General features: G+C 38.1%; 1 protein-coding gene across 1 annotated transcript in view; it reads left to right on the top strand.

The window, feature by feature from the left end:
* TRIO (trio Rho guanine nucleotide exchange factor) overlaps positions 1–24,567 on the top strand; it is a 225,100-nt gene that overhangs the window by 56,551 nt on the left and 143,982 nt on the right. The window contains exons 2-6 of the mRNA XM_085220442.1: positions 2,846–2,920; positions 8,189–8,303; positions 11,421–11,613; positions 12,237–12,749; positions 15,313–15,435. Of these exons, the coding sequence (XP_085076568.1) occupies positions 2,846–2,920; positions 8,189–8,303; positions 11,421–11,613; positions 12,237–12,749; positions 15,313–15,435 (1,019 nt within the window). The remainder of the gene's footprint in view (positions 1–2,845; positions 2,921–8,188; positions 8,304–11,420; positions 11,614–12,236; positions 12,750–15,312; positions 15,436–24,567) is intronic.

The following is a 24,567-nucleotide window of genomic DNA, read 5'->3' as shown; positions in this document are numbered from 1 at the left end:
GATGCATGTGCCACTATTTCATCTGTAGCTTTTACTTGTGTGGCTACTACCAAATCCTGCAGTGCAAGATGATTAACAGAAGTAATGTATCTGAAGGAAACTTCTGCCATACACTGGGGCAGCATTTCTCTCAGATGTGTGAGCCACTAGCAGGGCATCGAGCTGTTGTTGCTGCACATCTAAGTTGCTCGCTGTACCTCAGTGCTTGGGGGCCTCTCTGTGTGATGCAGTGCTTCAGTAAGTGCTGGATGGTGGCACTGCTCCAGCGGGAGGCTGTGCTCGTGGAGCTCTGGGAATTTGTGATTCTGAACACTTCCTGGGGAGAAGCATCTCCTAAATGGAAGCGGGCTGCTTGTTCATGCGCTCCTTCATCTACTCATGTTGCATATTAATTAGCATGATTTGAGCTCCCTCCTCCCAGCGGGCAGTTAGAGGAGTGTCTGTACGATGTGTGGGGCAGCAGCAGGGCAGGTGCTGCCTATTCAGAGAGTGGAGCCGTAACCGAATGTTCCTTCAGTGGGTGCTGAAAGGGTGGTGTTACTGTTTGGGGAACAGAAGAGTCTGTGAAAGATGCAAGGATAGGATTTATTATTAAAATCCACGTTTGGGGAAAAAAAAAAAAAAAAAAGAATAAAAGTAGTGGATTTACTGAGTGGTGAAGGGAACAATAAATGCACGCACACTGTGCCTGTAAGGACAGCAGCGTGCACACTGCTGCAGCCTTTGTCCGCCGCAGGGGATGGGGAGGATGATGTCATCTCCTGGGTTGGATGATGTCACCTCCCGTAGTGTGTGGTAGCGGTGAGTCCTGGGCACTCAAAATACAGTACTTTATTGCCTCATTCATCCTCCTTGCTCGTTGTGTTCCACCATCAGTTGTAATCCCCACAGCCTTTTCTTTTGAGCTTTAATGCTGCGGAACTGGAATAAAAATAAGCTGTTTGGAGCAGCAGGAGCGGTAATCCGAGGAGCTGCAAGGACACACAGACTTGGAGCCAGGCACTGGTGCAGTGACTGGGCTGCTCCAAGCCACCCCTTTGTGCCCACAGAAATTGACGTGCCCCAAGCAGAGCAGGCTGTGCACACTCCGAGGTGCTGCAGGCAGGCTGCGGGTTGGAAGGAGGAGGCAGGATAATTCTGAGCTAAAATGGATAGCAAACACAGCACTCGTTACTGCATGCTTTGTAGGTGAGGAGAAAGTGTTTTCTACCTCTAAATTTGCTGTAAAGAAAAGAAATTGCCACAGTTCATCAGAAAACCGTGCAGGTTAAATCAGCATTAAGCTTACAGTGAGCAGCTGAAAGCACAGCACAGCAAGCATGCAGCTCTGGAAGTGTGCCTGCATGCCCTAGCAGTCAGCTGAGGCCCAAGTATTTCAGGATGGAAAAAGATATTTGCTGTCTCTTTAGATTGAGTTATTTAAGCCCAAGGTTCTTAAACTCTTGGTTATAGCTTTAGTTCCTACTGAACACAGACACAGTAGGAATAAAACAGTAGGCAGTTTCAGTAAACAACTGCTAACCCGTAACCAGTACTCTGTAAGTAAGGCAAGAGGTCCCTTCTGGGCCACGTGCAGGTCTCGGGAGCCTTGGGGCTGGCAGGAGGCAGATCCCTGCCCTCCTCAGCCATGGTAGGCCTGGCACTGCTGCTGGCAGGGCGCCGCCTGAGGGAGCGCTCAGCTGCTCTGAGAGCTCCTGTCCAGTCTGGGTTTAGTTGTGTTGTGGCTTTCACAGGGAATCAAACAGGGAACTAGCCAGTGAGATTTGTTCAGTATTGTTCTGTTTGCTGTCAGCGGGTGGTGAGACAATATCCCAGCTGAATACTTGCAGTGAAATGAGGGGACGCTGCTGTGGCCTATATATGTGATATTTCTGACCGACGTTTCTCTAATGCATTTTTTAAAAATACCTGGTAATTGCCCGTCTGCAGGCTTCCACAGGAAATCTATCGTGCCGCTTCACACTCCTTTAAAGAGAGGTGATAGCTGCTGAGCATCACTGTCAGGTTCTGCTGCCCTTTCTAGAAAGGAAGAGCAATACGTTTTAGGGGAGTCTGGCATGTGCATAACTGAGCTTGCTCTTGTAGTAACTGCCAGAAACTATCAATAATTAAGAAGCTTATCTTATCCCAGAATAAATACTGTCTTCAAAGATGGTTGTTGTTGTTGTGTAAAGGAAAAGTTTAGAATCTGGCCACAGAAATGTAATGGAAGAGAAGGACTGGTTGGTAATCTATGGCTTTGCAAAATTGTCTGTAATCACTCCCCCTAGGGACCAGTTAAAACTGTGTGTGTGGAATTAACAAGGCAAAATGTACTTCTGTTACAAGATACTGCTATTGTAAGGCAGCAGAAAAAGTGCAGCTTGATCTCTGATTCTGCTTGTGGAAGTGATGTAAGGAAAATAAAATCTAAATAGTGATGTTGAATTTGGCTTTTTTTTTTTTTTTATAGGATGGATAGGGGTTGGTGCTTGCTGTAAAGGTGTCTACTCTTATTAGCTTGATATTGCGCCCGTGCCCGAGCTGAAGTTGGAATATTTAAAGTAACAGGAGCTAACTGATACTTACAACTTACTGATGGAAATGGCTAATGGCAGCATTCTGTCTTTTACCGAGTCTTATTAGCATGCCATGATGTTTATGTCAAGTTAGTCAAAGCAATGACTTGTTTATTGATAAATGTTAAATGTTTACAGTTTACTTTGTGCAGCCTTTTATTATGAGATTATCTCAATTCTTATCATTTTAACATTGTTTTTCAGAGGTAAATGTTGTACAGTACTTTCATTAAATGTCATAACTACTCTGAATTTCTGACTGATTACCTGATATTGATGTTTTTCAGGGTTTCGCAAAAATGATGAAATGAAGGCTATGGAAGTTTTGCCAATTTTAAAGGAAAAAGTCGCATACCTTTCAGGTACAGTTATTTTCTTTTGTTGTATAGTGCATAACTGTCATATCAGTTGCATATAAAATGATACTTTAAACACTACAACTACCACTGTAAAAATCATAGAAATGTAGGAGAGCAATGAATACCATTGGGTATCCCAACCATAACATTAACATTGATGTGAAAGGATCTATAATAATAAAAGTATGTATTTTGTTAAATGGAGAGCAAACTTCTTGTCCTGCAACCCTCTGCATATCCAATAGTGTTACTTAAAACAATTTCCTGTGCTGTAATCATATTCCTTATACTATTTCCAATTCTTCTGCTAGATAGTTTTACAGAGTTGGCATTGTTACAGGTCAGTCTGAGGCATGGGAGAAATATCCTTGTTGCAGAGGGTGAAATTTCAGAGTGTATCCTTTGAAGCACACACATCTTTATGCTGAAATGAGTTAGCATCTAATTTAATCCATCTCTTGCATACACTTTGAACGATAGTTGTTTACCTAACAAGAAGTAGCAGAGGATTTAACAGTGTGTAACACACTCTATAACTCAATAACTTTACTTGATGGAATGATGACTGTCTGAGGTGCTTATTCTTGTGAACTTTCTGAAATAAGCACTTCAAAACCTGTTGGGATGAGTCAGCATCATTCTCTTTGCCGTAATCGTAGTGTCACATGATTTGGAGGACAGCCTCATATTTGAAAGTTGGTTATTTTTGTTTCTTCTGTTTTTGCTTCTTTTGTTGTTTGTTGTGTTTTTTTTTTTTCTTTGTGAGGAGGGGGGTGGGAAAGGACATTATTTATTTAGAAGTGCAGAAATAAGATTTATATTTGTTAAAGCATAAAAAAATAATCCCTGAAGTTGCTGGAGATTTGCTGTGGATAATGATGCTTGTAGGTGCAGTGTGGAGTTTACATCCTTTCTATGCTTCTAAGTATCATTCTAAAACAAAAATAATGTTTTGTAAAATGACTGACACAACAGACCAATTTGCCTGATAATCTAGAATGTCCTTTCCTTATGAATTGTAATGCTGGTGAAGTCTTGCTTAAAACTATATTTTCAGAGGAAAGGAAAAAAGTAAATGGAATTAAATACAGAATTTTGATCCCTCATTGCTCTTTTGTTTTGACCTTGCTTTATGGCATTTCATGAAAAAAGTAATCTGTTTCCATTCCAAGACCTCTACATTTCCAGATTATCCAGAGCTTAGTTTAGACCCCTTAGGAGGGAGATGAAAGATGATAGGCTTTCTCTAATGTGTGCTTTTATCCATTTGGCCTTCTCAATAGGCACTAATTCTGTCAAAATAAAGAGGGCTAAATGTAAGCTGAAGATGAATTTAAATGGAGATGATAGATTATGAACTAAAGGAGATGAGGAGCAGGCAGGCAGAAATGGTTGCCTGTGTGCCTGCGTGAAGGTAGTTAACTTCTGACAGAAGAACAGACCAAACAGCTGTGGGCAGTGAGCTTGGCTGGAGATGATCTTCCAAAATCCATACTGTTTCACATTTCCATTGCAAGTGGGTCTGAAATGAAATGAGATACATCAGTAATACAAGCAATTTAAACAAACAATGCTCCCCCAAAACCAAACCAAACAAACACCACCACTGGGGCTTAAGCATTTTGGAACAAGATCTGTCAAGCCTTACATCTTGGAATATACAAGTATGTGAAAACACTGGACAACTGGCTTACAGAGGCTTTCAGTGTGCATGCTTTGTTTCATTCAGAAGCACAACTTCTGCTTTAGTACTTGATATTAGTATTTGTAGGTACAGTAAGAAGTTAAGGTTTGTAGAGTAGGAAAGAGCTTTTGGATTTCACTGCAATCTTTATACCTAAACAATACTCCTCATTCGAGCACCAGACTGTTTTGATGATAGCTGTTTCCTAAGCCATTCTTGAATTAATGTTCTGATCCAATCAAAAATCTTAATACACTAAGATTTAAGGCACTTGATATCAAACACCTCCTACTGAGGTACTACTTTCACTCTGACTGTACTGCATTGCAATTAAACTCTTTATGAGCTTCCCTTTTTGTCTCCAGTAGGTGCTTCTTCAATCTGTTTTAGGCTGAATTAGGCTGTAATTATGTATCACTTTGTTTCAGTCTTTCCATTTGTTTGCATGTGTACACATTTTACATGTCTGCTCAACATAATTTTTTTTGCACAGTCTGATCGCTTTTGAAAAGGCTGTTTCAGTCTCTGCTTTTTTTCTGCCACAAACCACAGTAGTTCTGATGTGATTCACTCTTGGGTTTCTCCTCCACTGTCACAGTCTAGTCTAGTCTCTTTTAGTGAACTGTTAATAATGTGCCTTTGTAAATGAAAAAGATGAGTGGGTTTTTTATAATCTAGTATATCTGAATATATATTTAAATAGAAGAGAATTCAGCTACCTTGCCTCTGTTATCTGTGGCACAGAGCAGGGTAGCAGACTTTTTTGTTTTGTTTTAAAGAAATACAAACTAAATGCTGTACAATGGACAAATGAGAACTGCAGTGCACTTACTCATCTGTACTTTTTAAAGTCTGTGGGCTGTGTGCTCACTGTAAAGAAATTTTTCCTCATGTCCAGTCTTGAGCCTCCCCGTTGCAGCTCTGTGCTATTCCCATTCTGCCATCAGTGAGCAGGGATAAGAGCTGGTCACCTCCCACTCCATAAAAACCTGATGCTTAGCTTTGCCTGAGTATTTTGAGACTAAGTGAAAAGGCATTTTCTGAAAAAAACAACAACAACAAAAAAAAAAAAAACACAAAAAAACAAAAACTATACTGCTCAACCTGATTGGTTTTGGTACCATTTGGAGACCATTGACAAGACTGCTGTTAGTGATGTAAACTGGACAGAAGTGATTCATGTTAGCTGACTCATGTGAGTTCATCAGCTACTTGTATGACACATCTTGGCATAAGCAGAGAGAATATCTCAATACCATGGAGGTTTTGTTTAAAAGAAAAAGGGTAGAAATGGAAGTCTGACTGATGAAAGCAGTAGCTTAATATGTTTTTGTAAAACCAAGACAAAAAGAGGGTTGACTTGAACAAAGACTATTGTGAGACAGGAAATTCCCACCTGGTGCCTAATGCATTGTTACTTTTAACATTCCAGTTTGTGTATGACACAGGAGGATCAGGAAGAAAGGAAATGAGAGTAATTTATTGGAAAAAGCCTAAGTTTGGCTCTCTAGGCATAAAGCTGATAAAAGCTTTAGCAGATGAAAAAAAAAAAAATGTTGTATTCCAAAGCTCTGAGAACTTTTTTACTTAATACTTAACAATCTTAGTATCTGGTTTAAGACTCAATAGTGGAACTAATTTTGCAAAAAATCAACTCTGTATTCATTTCTTCATTCGTCATATAGACTTGAAATTTGTGCGATGAATTTTGTCTCCAACAAATGAAAATTTCAGGATGTGATTTAACAGGAGTTTATGCACCGTAGTTTAAAAATGATTTTCCTTTATGGTGTACCTGGAGCTGGGAGCCAAGCGAGATAGTGTCTAAAATAACCTAAAAAGAATTTATATTTCTTTCCTCTTCCATGATGGAAAATAACATGATAAAGTAGTTAATCTGTAGGAAACGCCTGAAGGCAGTCTGAGAGGTCTGTATATAACAAGCAATTTGTTTAAAATACTTGGAGAATGTAAAGACAATTCAGTGTATCCTCTTCACTGTTAGCTTCTGCTTTTGAAAGAAAAAATTCTAATTTGAGCAATCAAGTACTTTCTTAGTGCAGTTCAGATTAGTAATGTTTTCTAGTTGAAACCTAAATTTTGTAGATTTTGTAGCTGAGGGAAGCATTAAGGGCTGCAGCAGCCTTTCAGCTATGCTCAGTAGCTTTGAGGCCTGCTGGCCTTTCTGGAGCTGCTAGTCTGATCCTTTGTACTTCCTTTCTCTCATGGCTTCTGGCCTATCTTCATCCCATCTCTTGCTATGCAAAAATCCTCAGCATTCTCTGAGACAAAATCCCATCAAGGCCAAACTTAACCCTTTCCAGTAGAAGAGTTTAGTTGTTTTTGCTCTCTTATCCTATTTTAAGAGGGTCATAGAAGTCAAGAAGCTGAATTTCCTCTTATGTTTAGGTTTCTGCCACTGCAGCTTGACAGAAATCTGAAGCAGCTTTTCCTTTTCTGAGTTTCAGTTAGTGACTCATGGAGAATGTGCCCAGAGCAGGCGCTCTGGATCCTGGGCTTTGGGTCTGCAGCAAGCATGCAGAAGCTGCACTGGGGAGGATACTGGTGGATGTCTGAGTGACTGGTTCTATTCATTTGCTCTTGGCCTGCCTTTTTAAGGAACTCTTTAAAACTTTGTTAACAAACCTGCTTTTACAGTGAAGGGGTTGATTAAATGAGAAAACACTTGGGGCAAGGATGGTGTTTATGGTGTTTCTCTGTGTTTCTTTGGGACAGGAGAAAACAGCCCACGCACATCTGCGGTTGAGAATGTGCATGTGAAATTTAGTTTGTAGGAATGGGTTTATGCCGTTGTGTGTGTCGCAGAGAGGGGCTACTGACTTAAATGTAACACTGAGTAATAGTAACATTTTGTTTTCATATGCAAGGCATTTGATATAAAATTGCAGTTTCATTTTGACTACAGTAGATGTATACAGTGTAACAAATACGATGGATACATTTTTCTCAAAGTCAGATTTTCTGGCTTCTTGTGTTGAATGGATTTAGAATTTCCATGTTTTACATTGCTAACAAAATAAACTATTAAATAACAATTCAGAATCTTCACATCAGAATAGGGTAAAAATACAAACAAAATGCTTCAGTAGTACCCATACACTCATCTGGTATATTCTACACATAAACTTAGTTCTAGTTAAAGAAATTAACATTGAGTATTCTCAAAACGTTTGCTGACTCTACAATTAAATTTAATCTGTATAACTGCTGATTCAAAAGTTAAATATATAATAAAGCATCATTGCTAGAGGTATCTGACTGCCCATCAAACTTAAATGCTTCTGTAATATGTACATGTAATACTATAGTTATTCTTTGTTTAAATTTTTTTTATTTATTTTTGACAGATACTTCCTCAGTGTAGGAACTGGGAGAGTTTGCTCACTGATATTCCCAACAATGGAATCTAAATGGCCATGTTGGCATTTAACATGAAATCTTTTTAAAGTGGGTATGCATTCAGTAGCATTAGTAGGAATTAGGTTTTCTAAAAGCACTACAAATACTACATTTGCAAACCAGAATGATGTTACACTGAGTTTTTTTTAATGTGTTTTATTTTTCAGGTGGCAGAGATAAGCGTGGAGGCCCCATTCTAACGTTTCCAGCACGTAGTAATCATGATAGAATACGGCAAGAAGACCTTAGGAGACTAATTTCATACCTAGCTTGTATTCCAAGGTAAGTGCTGGTCACTTGAGAGTCTCTGAGGCTCTGCAGAAAGACAAATGTAATGTACTTCAGTACACTCACAAGCTAGAACATCTTGTGTGGACTGAGGTTATCACAATGCTTCTGTCTGTTATTCACGTCAGATAAGTTAATGTATCCTAATACAACACAGGAATACCCAGGAGAAATGTATGTAGAATTTCTTGTACAGGTCTCAGATAAAACTGCAGAGATGTCTTTGAAAGTATTGATGTTAGTGTATTATTAAAAAAAAATTAAGCAATTTATTACAATGCATTATTTAAACAAATCACCAAATCTAGTGCTTGTATATCTGTGTGTATGTACGTATATATATATTCATTGTTCAATGTATATATATTCTTCATTATATATACATCGTTCAGATAGAGCTTTGTTCTGTGTGGTACAACTCGGGAGAAAAGTGAGCCTAAGACCCTGATTTTATGTTTATTTCAGATTATACCAGCACCTGAAACAGAGTGAAACAACTCTGAATGTGCTTGAATATGTTCACATGTGATCTAGCAGTTGTCATTATAGATATTGGCGCGGCATAGCTCAGTACAATTCCTTATATAATAATAAAATTTCTTCTATAATAAAATAATATTCCTCTGAGTTGCTAATTTATAGTCATTTTTCTTTGCGTCTGATGTATCAGATTGGCAGATTGGCATAAGTGCTGTCATTAAGCAAAGAAAGACAACTCCCAAAAAGAAACATTCTAAAAGTCTAGTTAAATGTGGCTGTGGCCTTCCTAAGGAGTTATTTTTGGTAATTCAATTGTTCTGGCTTTTATTTCACTTTTAAGCGCAGAGGTGTTTTTTTCGTTTGTTTGTTTTTTAATCAAGAGATTTGGAGAGATATAGGAAGGAAAAGGGGAAGAAGTCTTTAGATTTTAACCTCTGAAGTCACTGGACTTCACATTTGAATATTTGATGTATATTCTGACATTCTAGAGCTTCAAGTTACTAGAATAGTTAGTAGAAGTTAGTAGCATCAAAATAGGCCCCAGAGAGTTTTCTAGAGATAATCTAGCAAAATACAGCTGTGTTCTCGTGAATGGTGTGTGCTAATTTAGAAACAAAATAAATTTAAAGTAGAAGCTTGGTTCAGGATTTTGTATCTCTGCAAGCATGGCAAAGATTTGATAATGAAAACTTTATTAAAAGTTTGATTTATTTTTATACAAGTCATGTGTTAGGGACTAGTCTTACAACTCCTTAACTGAAGTCGTAATTGGTGCAAGTAGCCCCACACAGTTTGTCTGACAATTAATTACTGCAGTACAGTTACTGTACATAGTTGAAAGGTTTCGACAACAGATGAAAACACCTAGGGTAGTATTCCATCTTAAATTTACATTAATTTAAAATTTATCTGATTTTTAAATGTTGCTAAATTTAAGTCATCTGCACTGACTGGACAAAGTATTAGTGTAGATCAGGTTTACCAAAGAGATAATTTTGTCTGACCAAGATCTGCAGAAACAATTTCTGTGATCCCTAGCTGAAATAAATTAATCTTTTGTGAGATGACGAAGGCTATGTGATTGAGACTGGGGGGGCCCATCTGCATCACATGATGAGGGGCTGCTTTGTGCAGCGTTGTAGATGACTAGGTGCATGCCTCATGAATCAGTGGCAAGCACTCTTCCTCATGAATGAATAGTTTGTGTGGTAGGATAGGGATGGGCTGAGCAGCACTCAGAAGTAATGTGAAGCCTTTCAGTAGGTGGGTGTGTCTTAACTACAAAACAGTATTTGTATTTGTCCTTTTAATTTTGTGATGCTTTTAAAAAATATATACAGTGTAGTCAGAAAAATTTGAAGTTATAATCTGCATGTATTCTTCAGTTATCATAGCTATTTTTGGGCAGCTGGGAGAGCCAACAATTATCTTGGTAAAATCCTTTATAAGCTGTTTTTTCAAAGCCAACATTAAAACAACTCTTCTTCTAAGGAAGTTATATTGCTACTCCTTTCAGCAGCACTTCAGCTCTCCAGCATCAGTCATAATTCATCTATCTCATAGTGTGACCAATGAGACTGAATAAAGCATGCCAATGAAGTGTTCTTACTTCCTGGATACTCTAAAAGTCTCACCACACAAATTCCAGAATTGCCTTTAGGTTAATCACATCCCTGCAAGTGATTCATGTACTCACACAGTGGACATTTGGTTCCTTTTGATAGTCTGCTGGTTATGGCTCGATTTTGAAATACCTTCTCCTTTCATGTTAGCCTGTCTCTGTAGTATGTAAATCCTGGAACAAAATCAAAATTTCTGGTGTTGGTGGTGATTCTTGCTGTTGATCAGCAGTACAAAGTGTACTATGTGCACAAAAGAAATGAAATCTCCTGTTCTCAGAGGGGTTGCCAGGAAATTTGAGTATAAGGTCTGCCAACTTTTGGACAGCAAAAATGAGCTAAAATTTTGTAGAAAGAAGTTGATATGGTCTTCTTCACAATGATAAAATACTTTTTTATCCATTATATATCCAGAAATTGATCTTGTTACAGAAGTGATTGTCAATAAGGGTTTTCATCTGCATTCTAACAATTTTTAACTCTCAGATAATCTGAGATATCCGTAACAGTTTATGAAACATTGCAGAAGTGGTAGGTAAGAACAGCTTATCAACTTCTGTCTTTTAGCAGTTTGTGTTTGTAGAACACAAACGTTATTATCAGTAAAGTGTGTGTTCTACAGAGTCATTTATAAATGAATTACATATTGGTGCTTCTGTAAATGGTGACTTCTATATATGTGTTGGGTAAAAGAGACGCAAGACTGGAAGAAGAATCGTGCATATATGAACAAGGAAAATAAAAGAGGAGGTAAAGGCAGATCGTCAAATTAGCAACAAGTTTAAAATATCTCCCAGCAGGAGTTTGGCAGTGGAGTGACAACAGGCTTCCAGAGAAGTTCTGCACTGCCTTGATGAGAGTTGCTGTATGTATGAGATAGTCAACAGTAAGGCCTTAGGGGTGTGATTGTTCATTAGGTTAGCACACTTTAATTAGGGAGTGTGTTGCTGTAAAAGTGCTGTCTGTGTTTGAATTTGTAACGCTTGATAACCTTTTCTTCTTTCTTCTGCAGTGAGGAAGTATGTAAAAGAGGATTCACTGTCATTGTAGATATGCGTGGGTCAAAATGGGACTCTATAAAGCCTCTGCTGAAGATTTTACAGGAATCCTTCCCATGTTGTATTCATGTTGCACTGATAATCAAGCCAGACAATTTCTGGCAGAAACAGAGGACTAACTTTGGCAGCTCTAAGTTTGAGTTTGAGGTAATTTCCCCTATGCTATATGGATTTATATTTATTTCACGATTTAAGTGTACTCACTACTAATTGACATCTTGAGCATTCTCAGGTAAATAATGTGGGTGAGAAGAGAGGTAGATGAGGCCAATTGTTCCAGAGGGAATATAGTTTCTTTAACATACTTAAACTAGATGTGCATATCATCATATGTACTTTCTCTGAGCGTGAAAAAGATGGACTTTGAGTTTTATCCCCAAAAATAAATCATTAGGTTTCATCTATATTTTGTCTGCTTTATAGTAATTGTTCTATCATGTATAGAAGAAACCCAAGTAAATAAATCTTGCCATTATCCTGCTGCTGATGTACCATATGCAAGCCAAAAGTTCATCAGAATAGTAGTCAGAAGGGTGGTTTCTTCAATGTGGTGAGATAAAGAAACAACATTTCTCTCACTGGGGCACAATACCAAGAAGATGAGAGGCTGATCAGAATTGACATTGGAGGAGAAGTCTATAAAAGAAGTCACATGGACTTCATAAGCAAAACGATCAACTCATAAACAGAGAGAACCAAAAGCTTGAAAGATAAATTCAAATTTGTTTCAGTAACAGCATTTTTAAATTTTCATCTTTATTTTCTTTTAGACAAATATGGTGTCTCTGGAAGGCCTTACCAAAGTAGTTGATCCTTCTCAGCTAACCCCAGAATTTGATGGCTGTTTGGAATACAACCATGAGGAGTGGATAGAAATCAGAGTTGCCTTTGAGGACTATATTAGCAATGCAACCCATATGCTGTCCAGACTGGAGGAACTGCAAGATATATTGTCAAAAAAGGAAATGCCTCAGGACTTGGAAGGTGCTCGCAATATGATAGAGGAACATTCACAATTAAAAAAGAAAGTCATTAAGGCTCCTATTGAGGACCTTGATGTGGAAGGACAAAAGTTGCTCCAGCGAATACAGAGCAGCGATAGCTTTCCCAAAAAGAACTCTGGGTCAGGGAATGCAGACTTACAGAACCTTTTACCCAAAGTATCTACCATGCTGGACAGGCTGCACTCAACACGGCAGCATCTGCATCAGATGTGGCATGTGCGGAAATTGAAATTGGACCAATGTTTTCAGCTCAGGCTATTTGAGCAGGATGCTGAAAAGGTAAGAGGTTGGGGAGGGGAAGATAAGTGGGCACTGTCATTAAAAGGAACAGTGATAGACTGGCTTGAGTAACAAGGATAATTACAAGTATTAATTTTTGTCTTTAGAGTTATGCACTAGTCCTTTAATAAAAATTGAGATGGGATTTCTTTTATTGATAGTGAATCTTAGTCTCCTAAAGTAGAGGGGATGGAGTAGTAATTCTAAGCTGTAAAGAACACAGGTAACTTTTACTGAAGGTAAATTTAAGTGGTGATGACTTTAAAGCTTTTGCTTTGGTACATTTTTGCTCCAGACAGATGCTTTTGCAGGTATCAAATAAAGATGAATGCTTCATACTTTATAAATGCAGATGATTAAGGATTACATCAGTCTCTTTTTGAGTGACCCTTGGGATTTGAATGACAGGCAGTCAACAAAGTCTGAAGAGGCTGACATGGGGAACTGCTTCATTGATGCCAGATTTAAGGTCCCAAGCTAAAAACTGATGTATCTGTTTTGACAATGCTTATGTCGTTAACAAAGCACTGACTGATTTCAGAGGTTTTGGGTTAACCAGTCCTATTGAATAATAAAGCCCTTAATTGTCATGGAATTAGAAGAACCACTATAGTAGGCAGTGCACTGTTAGATGAGATCAAATAAGATCTGTTTTCATAAGGAATGGTTTTGTAATCGCTTATTAACTTGCTACTGTGGAACAAATAGCTTTGAGGAAAGATGGGGAGGTTTTCTATGGGAGAAGAAATAGTAGACTATGCAGCCAAGTGGTAAGTATGGTCTTTGTCAGATTTCTTAAAATATTTGTCATAAGAATGCCAGAGCTGGGTGAGACCAAAGGTCTGTGTTAAACTAGTGTTCTTCTCTCCAGTTGTGGTCGTTAGCAGATGCCCAGGGAAGAGTAAACACAGAGTAAGCAGATACAGTACTTCTGCCTCTGTCTTCCTTTGTTTTCTTCCCTTGTACTTTCCTGTTCCCTGATCATTTCTGCTCAGGGACTTTCATAACAGAACTTCAAATGTTTTCTACTGTGTTTGAAAAAGAAACTTCTGAACCATATAAAGCAAGTGTTTACTGAATGGATGTAGCTGAAAATAGTAGGGGCGTGTGTAAGGACTGATGAAAAAATCCAGTCAAATAAATTTAGAGTCACAAAGTTAGAAAAGAATAAGCCAGTGCTGCATTATTGTTCTTTTAGGACCCAAGTACTTTTTAGCAACTTTTCAGTGATTTATTTATGGCACAAACAAAATATATTTTGATGATGCTCAAATGGTTTTGAAATAAATGTTCTACATTTACTTGTCTAAAAATTGCATACCTAACTTGGGCTTTAAGAAGCTCCTTGTCATATACTTGAGCCTGGGAAATTGATCTCTGTCCTGCCATGTGATTATATAATCTCATGTCTGTATTTTCTAGATTCCTGATTCCAAGAATAATTCTATATTAGATTCATGCATTCATTTTTCAAAATAGAGGGGAATGTTAGGCACCTCAAAAGGAAGTTGAGAACAGCTAGAGTACTTGGGACTTCATTTCCACATCAGCCAGTAGAGTAGGATTCAAAAGATGGTTTCTGTGGTATCCTAGCCCACTTCTTGGTTAAGGCTCATGTCTCAACGTACTCATAGCCTTTGAGAACTGATAATATTACTCTACACACTGTTCTGAATACTTTAACAGATGTTTAAATGAGTACTTACTACTCACTGCTGCCATTTCTTTCAGAACAATATTTTTCAGCTAACACAGAGAGTAGGTAGGGAGGTCTTATGAGCTGAGATATAGCAAGGATTTCAATACTTGTGTGTATTAAACTTCACCTTTTACTGTGCTGCTTCGTCTGTGAAAACTTTGTCTTTCAGTGTCACCATATTATATCTGTGAACTTCTAATGATGGCCATTGCTAGATAAGATCTTTCCTAAATTTTGTTTGAATATTAAAATGCTTTTCACATAGACATATTTCAAGTTTATTAGTAGATTTTTTTCTGGAAGAAAGTTAATCTGTAACACTGCTCAAGTGGTTTTTGTTTTTTTTTTTTGTTTTTTTTTAGAGCAGTACAAAATTTATTCTCCAATCTGTCATAAAGTTATGAACTAAAAATATCAAACTTGCTAAAGGACTTGATCAGCAGAAACAAATTTATAATTGATTTCCATGAGTTGCCATTTTCATTCTAAATTACTAAACTGCTGACATAATGAAATGTTGACACTAAAGACCTGTATAAGCTTAGCAACACAGGGCTGTGCTCAAAGGGTCTTTGTTTACTATGACTTCTTACTAATGAAAGTGATTTTATTGTAGTTTGAGATAAACACCTAAATGAAAGGTTCAGCAGCCTCAGCTGTTCGTCCAAGAAGTCAGATTTCAGCATTCATTTGTTTAAAATATGCAGTAACTTACAGGAGAAAGAGTATCAGTGTGAATTTCAATGGCCTTAGATTCTTTCTGTTGTCTTTGTTCACAGATTTCTCATGTTACTTGCATATAATTTAATTTGTTCCATAACAAATGAGTGATTTTTTTTTTTTTCCTGTAATATTTTCTTGTAGATGTTTGACTGGATCACACACAACAAAGGTCTGTTTCTGAACAGCTACACGGAAATAGGAACCAGTCATCCCCACGCTATGGAACTTCAGACACAGCACAATCACTTTGCCATGAACTGTATGGTAAGAACAGGCCTTACTTGACAGCACTGACACATGTATTTGCTCTTTGTCGAGGCAGAACTCAGAAATCATACACACAAGTCATCTCTTTTGTTGCAACTAGTACAGAGCTGTATTTGAGCAGTGAAATCATATGATACAAGAAGAAAATAAAGGATAGCTAAGTACAGAGGTACTGTGATCGAGCAATTAAATTGTTTGGACCACTGGCAATATTTGGTGCAACCTTGGAATTTCTGAAATATGTGAATCCAAACTTAGAGAACCTGGGATATGTGCTTGAGTATGGTGTTACATCTCTGGGAATTGTATGTAATATGACTTATAAACAAACAAACAAACAGAAACTACCACCACAAACAAAAAAAACAACTTCTCAGTATCTTCTAAATTGATTGTATCTTAGGTACAAGAAGTTCTGAGAAGTGATCAGTAACTGACCCCAGTGTAATAGTTTTCCTTTTTGATTGGAACACACACTCCTCATTTCTGATGTAGTGAAATGGAGCTAAAACAAACATTTTTCTTGTCAAATATGATCTTGAGATGAGTCATCATTAGGCTACAATTAAGAATTAAATTTGTAATTGACTGTGAGTGAAAGCTGCTTATTATCAGTTTTATGGATGCCCTGTTTGGAAATGGGGACTAAATTCTCAAGCGTACTTCGGTACTTTCTCACAAGCAGGGCTGGAGGTGTGTAAGTAACTTTGGGAGTCTGGGCCTAAATCCAGTTCCTGGCTTCCAGGGACTGGAAGAAGAACACTACCATGCTTGTTAGAAATTAACATCTTTGGCAGTTGAAGAAGGGGAAATGAATTAAAGTATTGTTGAAACAATCAACTCTTGCAAGAGGGTGTTTTTGTAGGACAGGACTAGTAAGTGTGGAAAGAAAGCATGGCAAAGTACACCAGGTAATTTGTCTTGCTGAAACTATAGAAGGGATAGTAAGGCGACTCTTATGTCTGGAATTGTCAGATGGGAGTGGAGAAGTACATTTTCTTCTGGAACTCAAGTATGTTTGTGAAAGTTTTAAAAAAAATAAAATAAAATCTGAAATTTTGAAAAGAATAAAGCAAACATTGTGGAACTTATAATCAAGTTATATAATGTAATATCATAGATGGAGGTAACTTTGACCTTTAGGTCTAGGAGGCGCAGGTCCTCTCAGTGGGCACAGAAAATTACTCTGTATGGAGCAACAGATGCTTGTTGCTCATTGCTCTGCATATGAAGTACAGCAGAAGTAAACTCAGAGAAGGACCATAGGTGTCATTGACATGAGATAACTTTTGGAACTTTTTAATTTTGGATAGCTTCCCATGTTGTTCTTGGTCTTGTACTCCAAAAGTTAAAGTTACTCAGTCTGTCCAACTATTAATTACTGTTGACCCTTCCAAACTCAGAGGCTTTTTTTCTTCTCCTTTACTTTTTTTTTTTTTTTTTAAATTCCCTGACAGGAAACACTTCAGCAGTGGATGTAGCATAATCCCTCCCACTCTGCCTTTTTATGCTGCTCTCTGTTTTGCTTGTAATCAAGCATGTTAATTACACAGGAGTTTTTCTTACTTTGCCCAGTGATTTCTTGAAGCATGTGATGAACAGCTTAAATCTGGAGCAAATAACTCAAAAACTGTGGGAGGAGGAAAAAAAAAAAAAAAAAAAAAAAAAAAAGCTGTGCTTTTTCAATGCATTTCTGTAGTGTAGCTTCTATGAAATGGTCCTTTCCCATAGAATGGGAAAATTATGAGTCTCTGGTTTTGATTTGACCAGCTTTCAGGCTTTTGAAGTTCTATTTGGTTAAATGACAAATACTGTACATATATAAAAGGGGGGATAAACTATACTGAATGCACCAAGAAAAAACAAGGAAAATTGATTGAAATTCAGCAAGCCTTATTCTTCATTTGTTTATTACTGGAAAAAATGTCAGGCAATTTTAACTCCTCCAAGTATGTTCAGCTTCTCCCTGACCAAGTGCTTACCAAGTTGCTGTTTTTTTCAGAGTTGATTTAAGATTTCTTACATGAATGTTGTACTGCCAGAGATGGTTTTTAACTTTTAACCCATCTACAGAAATGCAAATTTATTCAGTTGTGTGGCTAGAAGAAGGAGGTATGACAACTAAGTATCTTAACACATCCAGGAGATTTTGAAAGCTTTTCCTTGTGACCCTAATAGGTCTTGCTTTTCAGGCAATGTCTTTAGGCTCACTTTAGGCAGGGGAGGTCTGTTCAAAGGATAAATGCTGTCCAAGCAGCTAAATACAACCTCTTGCTCTTAGTCACAGCTTAACCCTGATAACTGATGTTGCAGCTGCTTTTCTTAACGCACTGTGATTGCCACAGGGCACATGGTTCCTTCACAGCAGGTGCTACCCTCCATCAATAGCTGGCCTTCCTATCTTCCCTTCCTCCCCGAGTGGAAGCTTGGCTTTCCAGAGGGCACAGGAGGGCAGGTTCTGCAGCTGCTTCTACTGAGCTCGGGTGAGATGCCAAAAATTTAATCTGATCTTCCAGTTCGAAATGAACCACCTGGTTGTAAGCTATCGTGAAAACTACTTAGTTCCTGTCATCAACAAGAGTTTGTTACATCAAGGGCAAAGAGGATTTACTGAATATTTCCTTTTTCCTCATAATGGCTTTCTGCCATTTTTAGAATCAGTACTACGGCAGAAAGTGGTTGAAAGTATAAGCCAAATATGGTAAAACAAAAAGGTGAAGAATACACTGGGGTAGGAAATAGAACTGCACTTTCAGCAGCAGGCATCTTATGTATTAAGTATGTGATAGACTGATGTGGTTGCCCTTCAAGGTACTAAAAGTAAGGTTATGGAAGTCTTAAGCTTAATACATAGTCTGATTCTCATTGAAACTGTCCTAGAGAAAATCTGGATAAATGGAGTAATATACACCAAAGGTGGAAATGTGCTTTGTTACCATTTGTTAACACACATATGTTGATATGGCTAGGAATGCTCTCTGAAATGTTTACGTGTTTAATATAGTCTGCCATTACTGAAATCAAGCACTGATTAGTGACAAGACCATTTCTTTACAGGACAAGTAATCCTCATCTTCCCTGACTGTGGGGAAGAACAGTATCTCAGAGATTCTTTCCTCTAAAGATGAGAGTGGTTTTTCACTGTCATTTAAAAGGCCTGCTCTCAGCAACAAAAAACTGCTGTTGTCAAATCCTGAGATTTATGAGAGCTAAGCAATACTCTGTTTTAGCTTCACGTTCCTCTTTGGATGACTAAACGAATGCTTCACTTCTCAAAACAAGTTTTTAGACCTTTTAAGGTAAAAACTTGCAAATAAGGCATCACAGGACTTGTAAATATAAAAAAATATATATCTCTAGTTTTTAAACTTCAAAAATAAAGAAGCCATGATTGTACCATTAGTCTTGCATGGAAGAGTCAGAGGAGCTGATACTGTGTCTGTCTGCTCTTTTTTTTTTTCTGCTATTTTCTTCAAATCCTTTGGGATTTAACGGAGACTAAAGCAGCCATGAAATATATGTGAGGAGTAGAATGATGTTATCTATTCCAGTATTTTCTTCTACTTTTCTTGCAAGAACAAATGGCCTTGTTCAACTATGCCCCTTACTATGTAGGTGAGAGTCAAAATGATTGGAAAGCAGTTTAGTCAAAAAAACACCTTTCCATGGAGGAAGTTGACTGCCTACTTTTACAGGATGTGTTATGACTACTACTTGTTTCAAGATGCTGATTGGAGCTATCAGTAGAATCTATGTTTATTAGCTGTAGTCTGTAAAATCCTGTTACTGTATCAATTGTAAACCTGTTTCTAAGTTGATTCATACTGTTTGCAGAACAAGCTGTTGGCATATACTAGACCATTTTTTATCAAGATAGCAATTGATTTATTTCACTAAAAAAGAAAGTGCCAGAGATGAACATTGGTGGGAGTTTAGGGAACCTAAAATAGAAGTATGAACATAGTACTTGAATCTCACTGGGATTACAGCGTTAAAAGTTGCAGGGATGACGTACTTGGCTTGGCTTGCTCAAATCCAGCCACAGGGACTGGTACAAAGGAAAACGTTAAGAAGGTCAGGTGAGGTAAAATTGGCTTAGCTGACAGTTAATGTGACTCTTTCTTCTACGTTGTACTGTGGACATTTTTCACTCTGGGTTCTTTTTGTATTTCAAATACATTTTATAACTACGCAGATTTGTCATTTGAGATAGACTCAAGCTCAGTGTGAATTCTATATTCACTGAGACTTCAGGAAACAAGACCAAATCCATAAGTTGTGAATTGTGCATTTCTCAGATCACCTTGAAATGCAGACTTTATTCAGAATGGTAAATAGTGTAAGCTAGCTCTTCTGTCCTATTTTTTCTCTTTTAAATAACAGATTGCTCATGCAGGGCTTTCAGTAAAAATACGTAGATAAAACTTTAACATTAAAATCTATCACTTGTCCAACCAAACTAACATCCCTAATAGAAAAGGTAAAACTTTCAAAATGGGAATGGGGCAGGAGAGCAGATATTATGTATTCAGTGACCTTTTTAGTAGTTCTGAATAATTTTAATTTAAGCAAACCATAGATTTGTGGTGTTCTTGAAGTTCTCCATTCAATGAATGCACAATTACGGATACTGATCAGACTGGGATGTGAGTTCACATCCATAAGGTATTCTTTCTGGTGTTAGAACAGTTAATGCTCAGATAAAAGTTTCAAGGCCATCAACCTGAGAAGGGACTGAAAAGGCAAGCTGAGTTCAGACTATTTCCAGCTTCTGAGAGGCACTCTGAAATCAACAAAGAATAAGCTATATGTGCAAAATTTAAGGAAGAAGTAAATAAAAAAAAATGTAAAAAGCAGTCAACTGGAGAGAAGTTAATGTAGTAAGTATGTTCAGATCATGAACTGAAAAAACAGTAGTGTTACTGTGAGGGAACAGTCCTTATTTCACTTTTGATAATAATTGTGGATGCCGAACATAAGATTTGTAAAGAAATTCCTTTTTTTTTTTTTTTTTAATTGATTCTTCTAGAGATCTAGACTCAGTTTATGTCACCATTCTTAATGTCATGATGAGGAATGTTGAAGTGAAAATGTCACAACTGTAATGGCAGGATGAAGGCATGGGCGTTTACAATGAGAAAGGGAAAGTAAATGAAAAGGAAAGGAGGAAAAAATGGTGGTGATGGTGTTGGACTAACTTTTCCAAGGTCTATCATGAAGAGTGTAGGAGAGTGAGAAGAAAAATGTGAAGAAAGTTGAGTAGGGTAAAATTATATTTAACTCATTACAGTACTGATAGCAGTAGTTATTTAACAGAGAATATTTTGAGAATCTGTGTGGTTGAAGCATAGTTTAATTCTTTCCTTAATTGTGTTTTGTACATTGCTGATTTTATTCCTGTTCAGGGGAAGAGACCAGGTAACATCTTTAGTGGTTCTGCAGCCCCCTTTACTATTGCTGCAAGAGAGATAATATAAGTGGGCTTGAAGTCATTCAGATCATTAAAGCAGCTGTTACTTCATACATTAATACTTATACCTTACCTTAGGTTGCCACTTCGGTGAAGTGGCAGAGAAATTGGAAATTCTGTTGCTGGAATACTGCTAAAATATTTTCATCACAGGCAATTAGTTTATAACAAACTGCAGTATATTATAAAGGTGCCATTCAGTATCTTATGGATCATGTCACTGAGGTGGTTGTTTTTAACATCAAGTGCCAAATAATCTGTGTGTCAAAAACTCTTGCTTGGAATTTTACAGTAAACATTTTGTAAATGGTTGTGGGAAAATCAGGGAATAAAACAGAGCCTTCAGGGCATCTGCTGTATATTTTGTATTAAGTATGATAAAAGTTCAGTCAAACTGGAAGGTTGTTGCCTCCGTTTTCCCCTGTGTACTCTCTTTTCAGGCACACACCAGGGAATGACACAGTGTACTGCTGCTTGTATTAAGCCTCTAATCGTGTTGCCTTGCTAAGCTGAGCAATCTGTTTTGTTGTTGTTCTTGTTTTTATATGTACGCTCTCTGCAGGGAATAATTTTGCCATGAGGAACTTTCTGGGTGTTGTAAGGTGTCTTTTCAGCTTCTGGCTAGAGGGTATTGTGAGAGAAAGAAATTGTGCAAAAAATAGTAATATATTTTCTGTACACATTGCAGTACAGTAAGTTGAGTTGTATTCTTCTTTTGTTAGAACGGTTATGTGTAATACGATGTAAGAAACAAATATTACTTCCACATTTCAGCTTTTAAACAGCTGGAGCATACCTAGAAACTGCATTTGCCTCATGCAGATTCACATGATGTAAGTGAGGTGCCTAAGAAAATATTTAATTGTTATTATCTAATCACTGTTCTTTCTTTAACTAAAACTGGGATGTAAATCCATACAATGAATAAGATGTCCATTCCTGAAACCAAGGGAGTGAGCACAAACTTGCTTGAAACAGTGCTTGCAGAAAATAAGCATTGCACAAAATATACATTTGTCATTATAGTAACGACAGCAGAGCTGCTCCTCCCTTCAGCATATGGAACAAAATTTGTTCATCAGTTAAACATGGTCTAATTGTAGTGAATTTGTGTTTGATATTCTTTCTCTCCTTAACTAAGTCTGTCTTTTTTGGCTCATTGCATTCTAAAATACTGAAATTTAGACTTTTAGTAGATGTATCAGGAAATAAGGGTTATGATAATGGAAAAAAATTAGTTGAGATTATTATAGGTCTTCTTGAGAAAAGAAACATAGTATGAATGGCTTGGAAAATATTCAACTGTCAGTACATTTATTCATATTCATACCGCTGTGGTGGGCATTCCATGTTTGTGAAGCCAGACTGCCATGGGAAGCTGAATGCATTTTAACCCCAGCTCAGTTTTGATTTGCTTAGCTACTGGTGCTCTATCCTTCATATTTAACCAACATTTCAGAATTTCAAAAATTCTTATATTATGGTATGTAGATGGTTCAAGTGGCAGTCTAATGTAGTCTTTTTTATTTTTTTTATTTCAACACACACATTTTCTTGCCACTGACCACATACTGGTTTTCTGGATTCATTCAGCATTCTGGCATTTATATTTTGTACATCTGGGTGTTAGTAGTCTCCGTTGTTTTAAAAATTTGTTTGAAATAACAGGTCTGTTCTCTTACCGTTTTTCAGATGTGCTTAAGAGGAAGGCATAGGCATGTAAGGTAACAAAAAAGAGAAGATACTATGCAGGAGAGAAAAATAGGCAACTTAGCACCATTGTGCTCAATTTAAGTGAAGCAACTGAGGTATGAGTTGTCAGGAAAGTTTTATGTCCTCCCTTGAGTTGATGTACACATAACTAATACAGATCTGTGCTAGTTACCACTCAGACGAGCCAGTGCTGTGAGGCCTGGGGGAACTGCAGCACTCCAGCCAGCTTGTCAAAGGTCCTCGGCAGCAGCTCAGTGCTGCCAAGTAGCGGTTTCACCTGGGGAATAGCTACGTGGTGTTGGGTGCCTGCATACCAGTGTTCCTCCAACTTCTCTTGCTGATAGAATAGACAGACTTTGACACAACTTCCTTATCAAATCTATGTGCAGTAATAAAACAATACAGTTTTCTAGCAATTTCAGGTTTTGTTCTTCTGTCACTTGTTATAATTGTGGCCTTTAGTCGGGGCTGTTGCAAGTGATTCTGGCATGCATTGTTCTGTTTTTCTTGGCTCATTATGCCGTGTTCCTCAGCTCTTGACCAGGGGCAAGGCTGTGTTGCTGCTACTGCTGCTGGCAGGTACCTGGGTGCTCTGCAGCGTTTCTTAGGCACTGGAATTTCAGAAAGTGCTGTGCAAATAATGAAGGAGAAGACAGAAAGAAAATGCAGCTCTGCATTGAGGCTTCAGGGAGTGCGGGGGCCCCTTCCCAGTACTGGAGAAGCCGGAGGTGTTTTCCTTGCCCAAAGGAAGCTTGCAGTTATTAAGGAGCATTGGTGCCAAGTAGAGGGGCTGCAGGAGGAGGTCAGCAGACTTGCACAGCATCAGAGATAATGAGAAAGAGATTGACTGGATCCTTTCCAGCTTGAAGATATGAAGCTACTAATTGTACTGAAGAGAGGGTCAGGCAGAGTCTGTGCCTGCCTGTTCGGGAAGTGAGGGTTCCCATGATGTTAAAGGTTGGATGATAATGGCTTCTGGCACAAGGAGTAAGGTTTCTGCTCCACCTCAAGATTCACAGCTGTAAAATAGGTTCACTGACCTCATAACTGTTGAGGAGCCAGAAGCTGTGTCAAATGAAGCATCTGTGTTCGCTGAGTATGAGCTACACAGGATCAGAAAAAAGAAAAAGCAAATGATAGTGGGAGACTCCCTTCTGAAGGGGACAGGTTTGCAGATGATGTCGTCTGACTCCTTGTCTATGGATGTTTGCTGCTTACTGGGGGCCTTGGATTTGGGATGCTGGAGAGACACTGCCAAAATTTGTCCAGCCCTCAGGCTATTACCCTGCTATTCTTCCATGTTGAGCATACCAGTGATACTGCTAAAATGATCTGGAAAATATCAAGCATCATTACTTGGCTCCAGGAGCCTTGGCCAAGGTGTTGGGGAGGGGCAGGTGGTGTTCTCCTCAGTCCTGCTAGTGAGAAGGTGGGACTTGAGAAGAAGCAGACAGATCCTGCAGGTCAACAAATGATTACACAACTAGTATGTGCACCAGAGTATTTGCTTCTACACCCACTGGAACATTTACTGGGTCTTCAGAATGTGGAAGATGCTTCCCTTTCACTGGACTTCATCCTCATGGGAGACCTGGTCTACCTGAATACGTCCTAGAGGGTGAGCACTGCAGTGCACAAGTTATTCAAGAGGCTTCTGGCATAGTTAATTGAGGAGGTAATGGAGGAAGTTTGTCTGCTGGATATGATTCCCACAAACAAGGAAGAACTGGCTGGGAATATGAAGGTCAGAGACTGTACTCATTCTAGTAACTATGAGATGATGGAGCTCACAATCTTGATAAGTGGGAGGAAGGCATTAAGTAGGATCTCAACCCTCACTTGAGGGGGAGTAGATTTGTCCATTTCCACAGTATGCTTGGAAGAAGCCTTTAGGATGCAGTCCTGTAGAGAAGAGAGTTCCAGGAGAGCTGATTAATTTTCAAGTA

This window comes from Meleagris gallopavo, chromosome 3 (genome assembly GCF_905368555.1).
Source record: "Meleagris gallopavo chromosome 3, MGAL_WU_HG_1.1, whole genome shotgun sequence".
Classification (NCBI taxonomy): domain Eukaryota; kingdom Metazoa; phylum Chordata; class Aves; order Galliformes; family Phasianidae; genus Meleagris; species Meleagris gallopavo.
The sequence above is the reverse complement of the archived record's forward strand: the minus strand, read 5'-3'. Positions and strand labels throughout refer to the sequence as shown.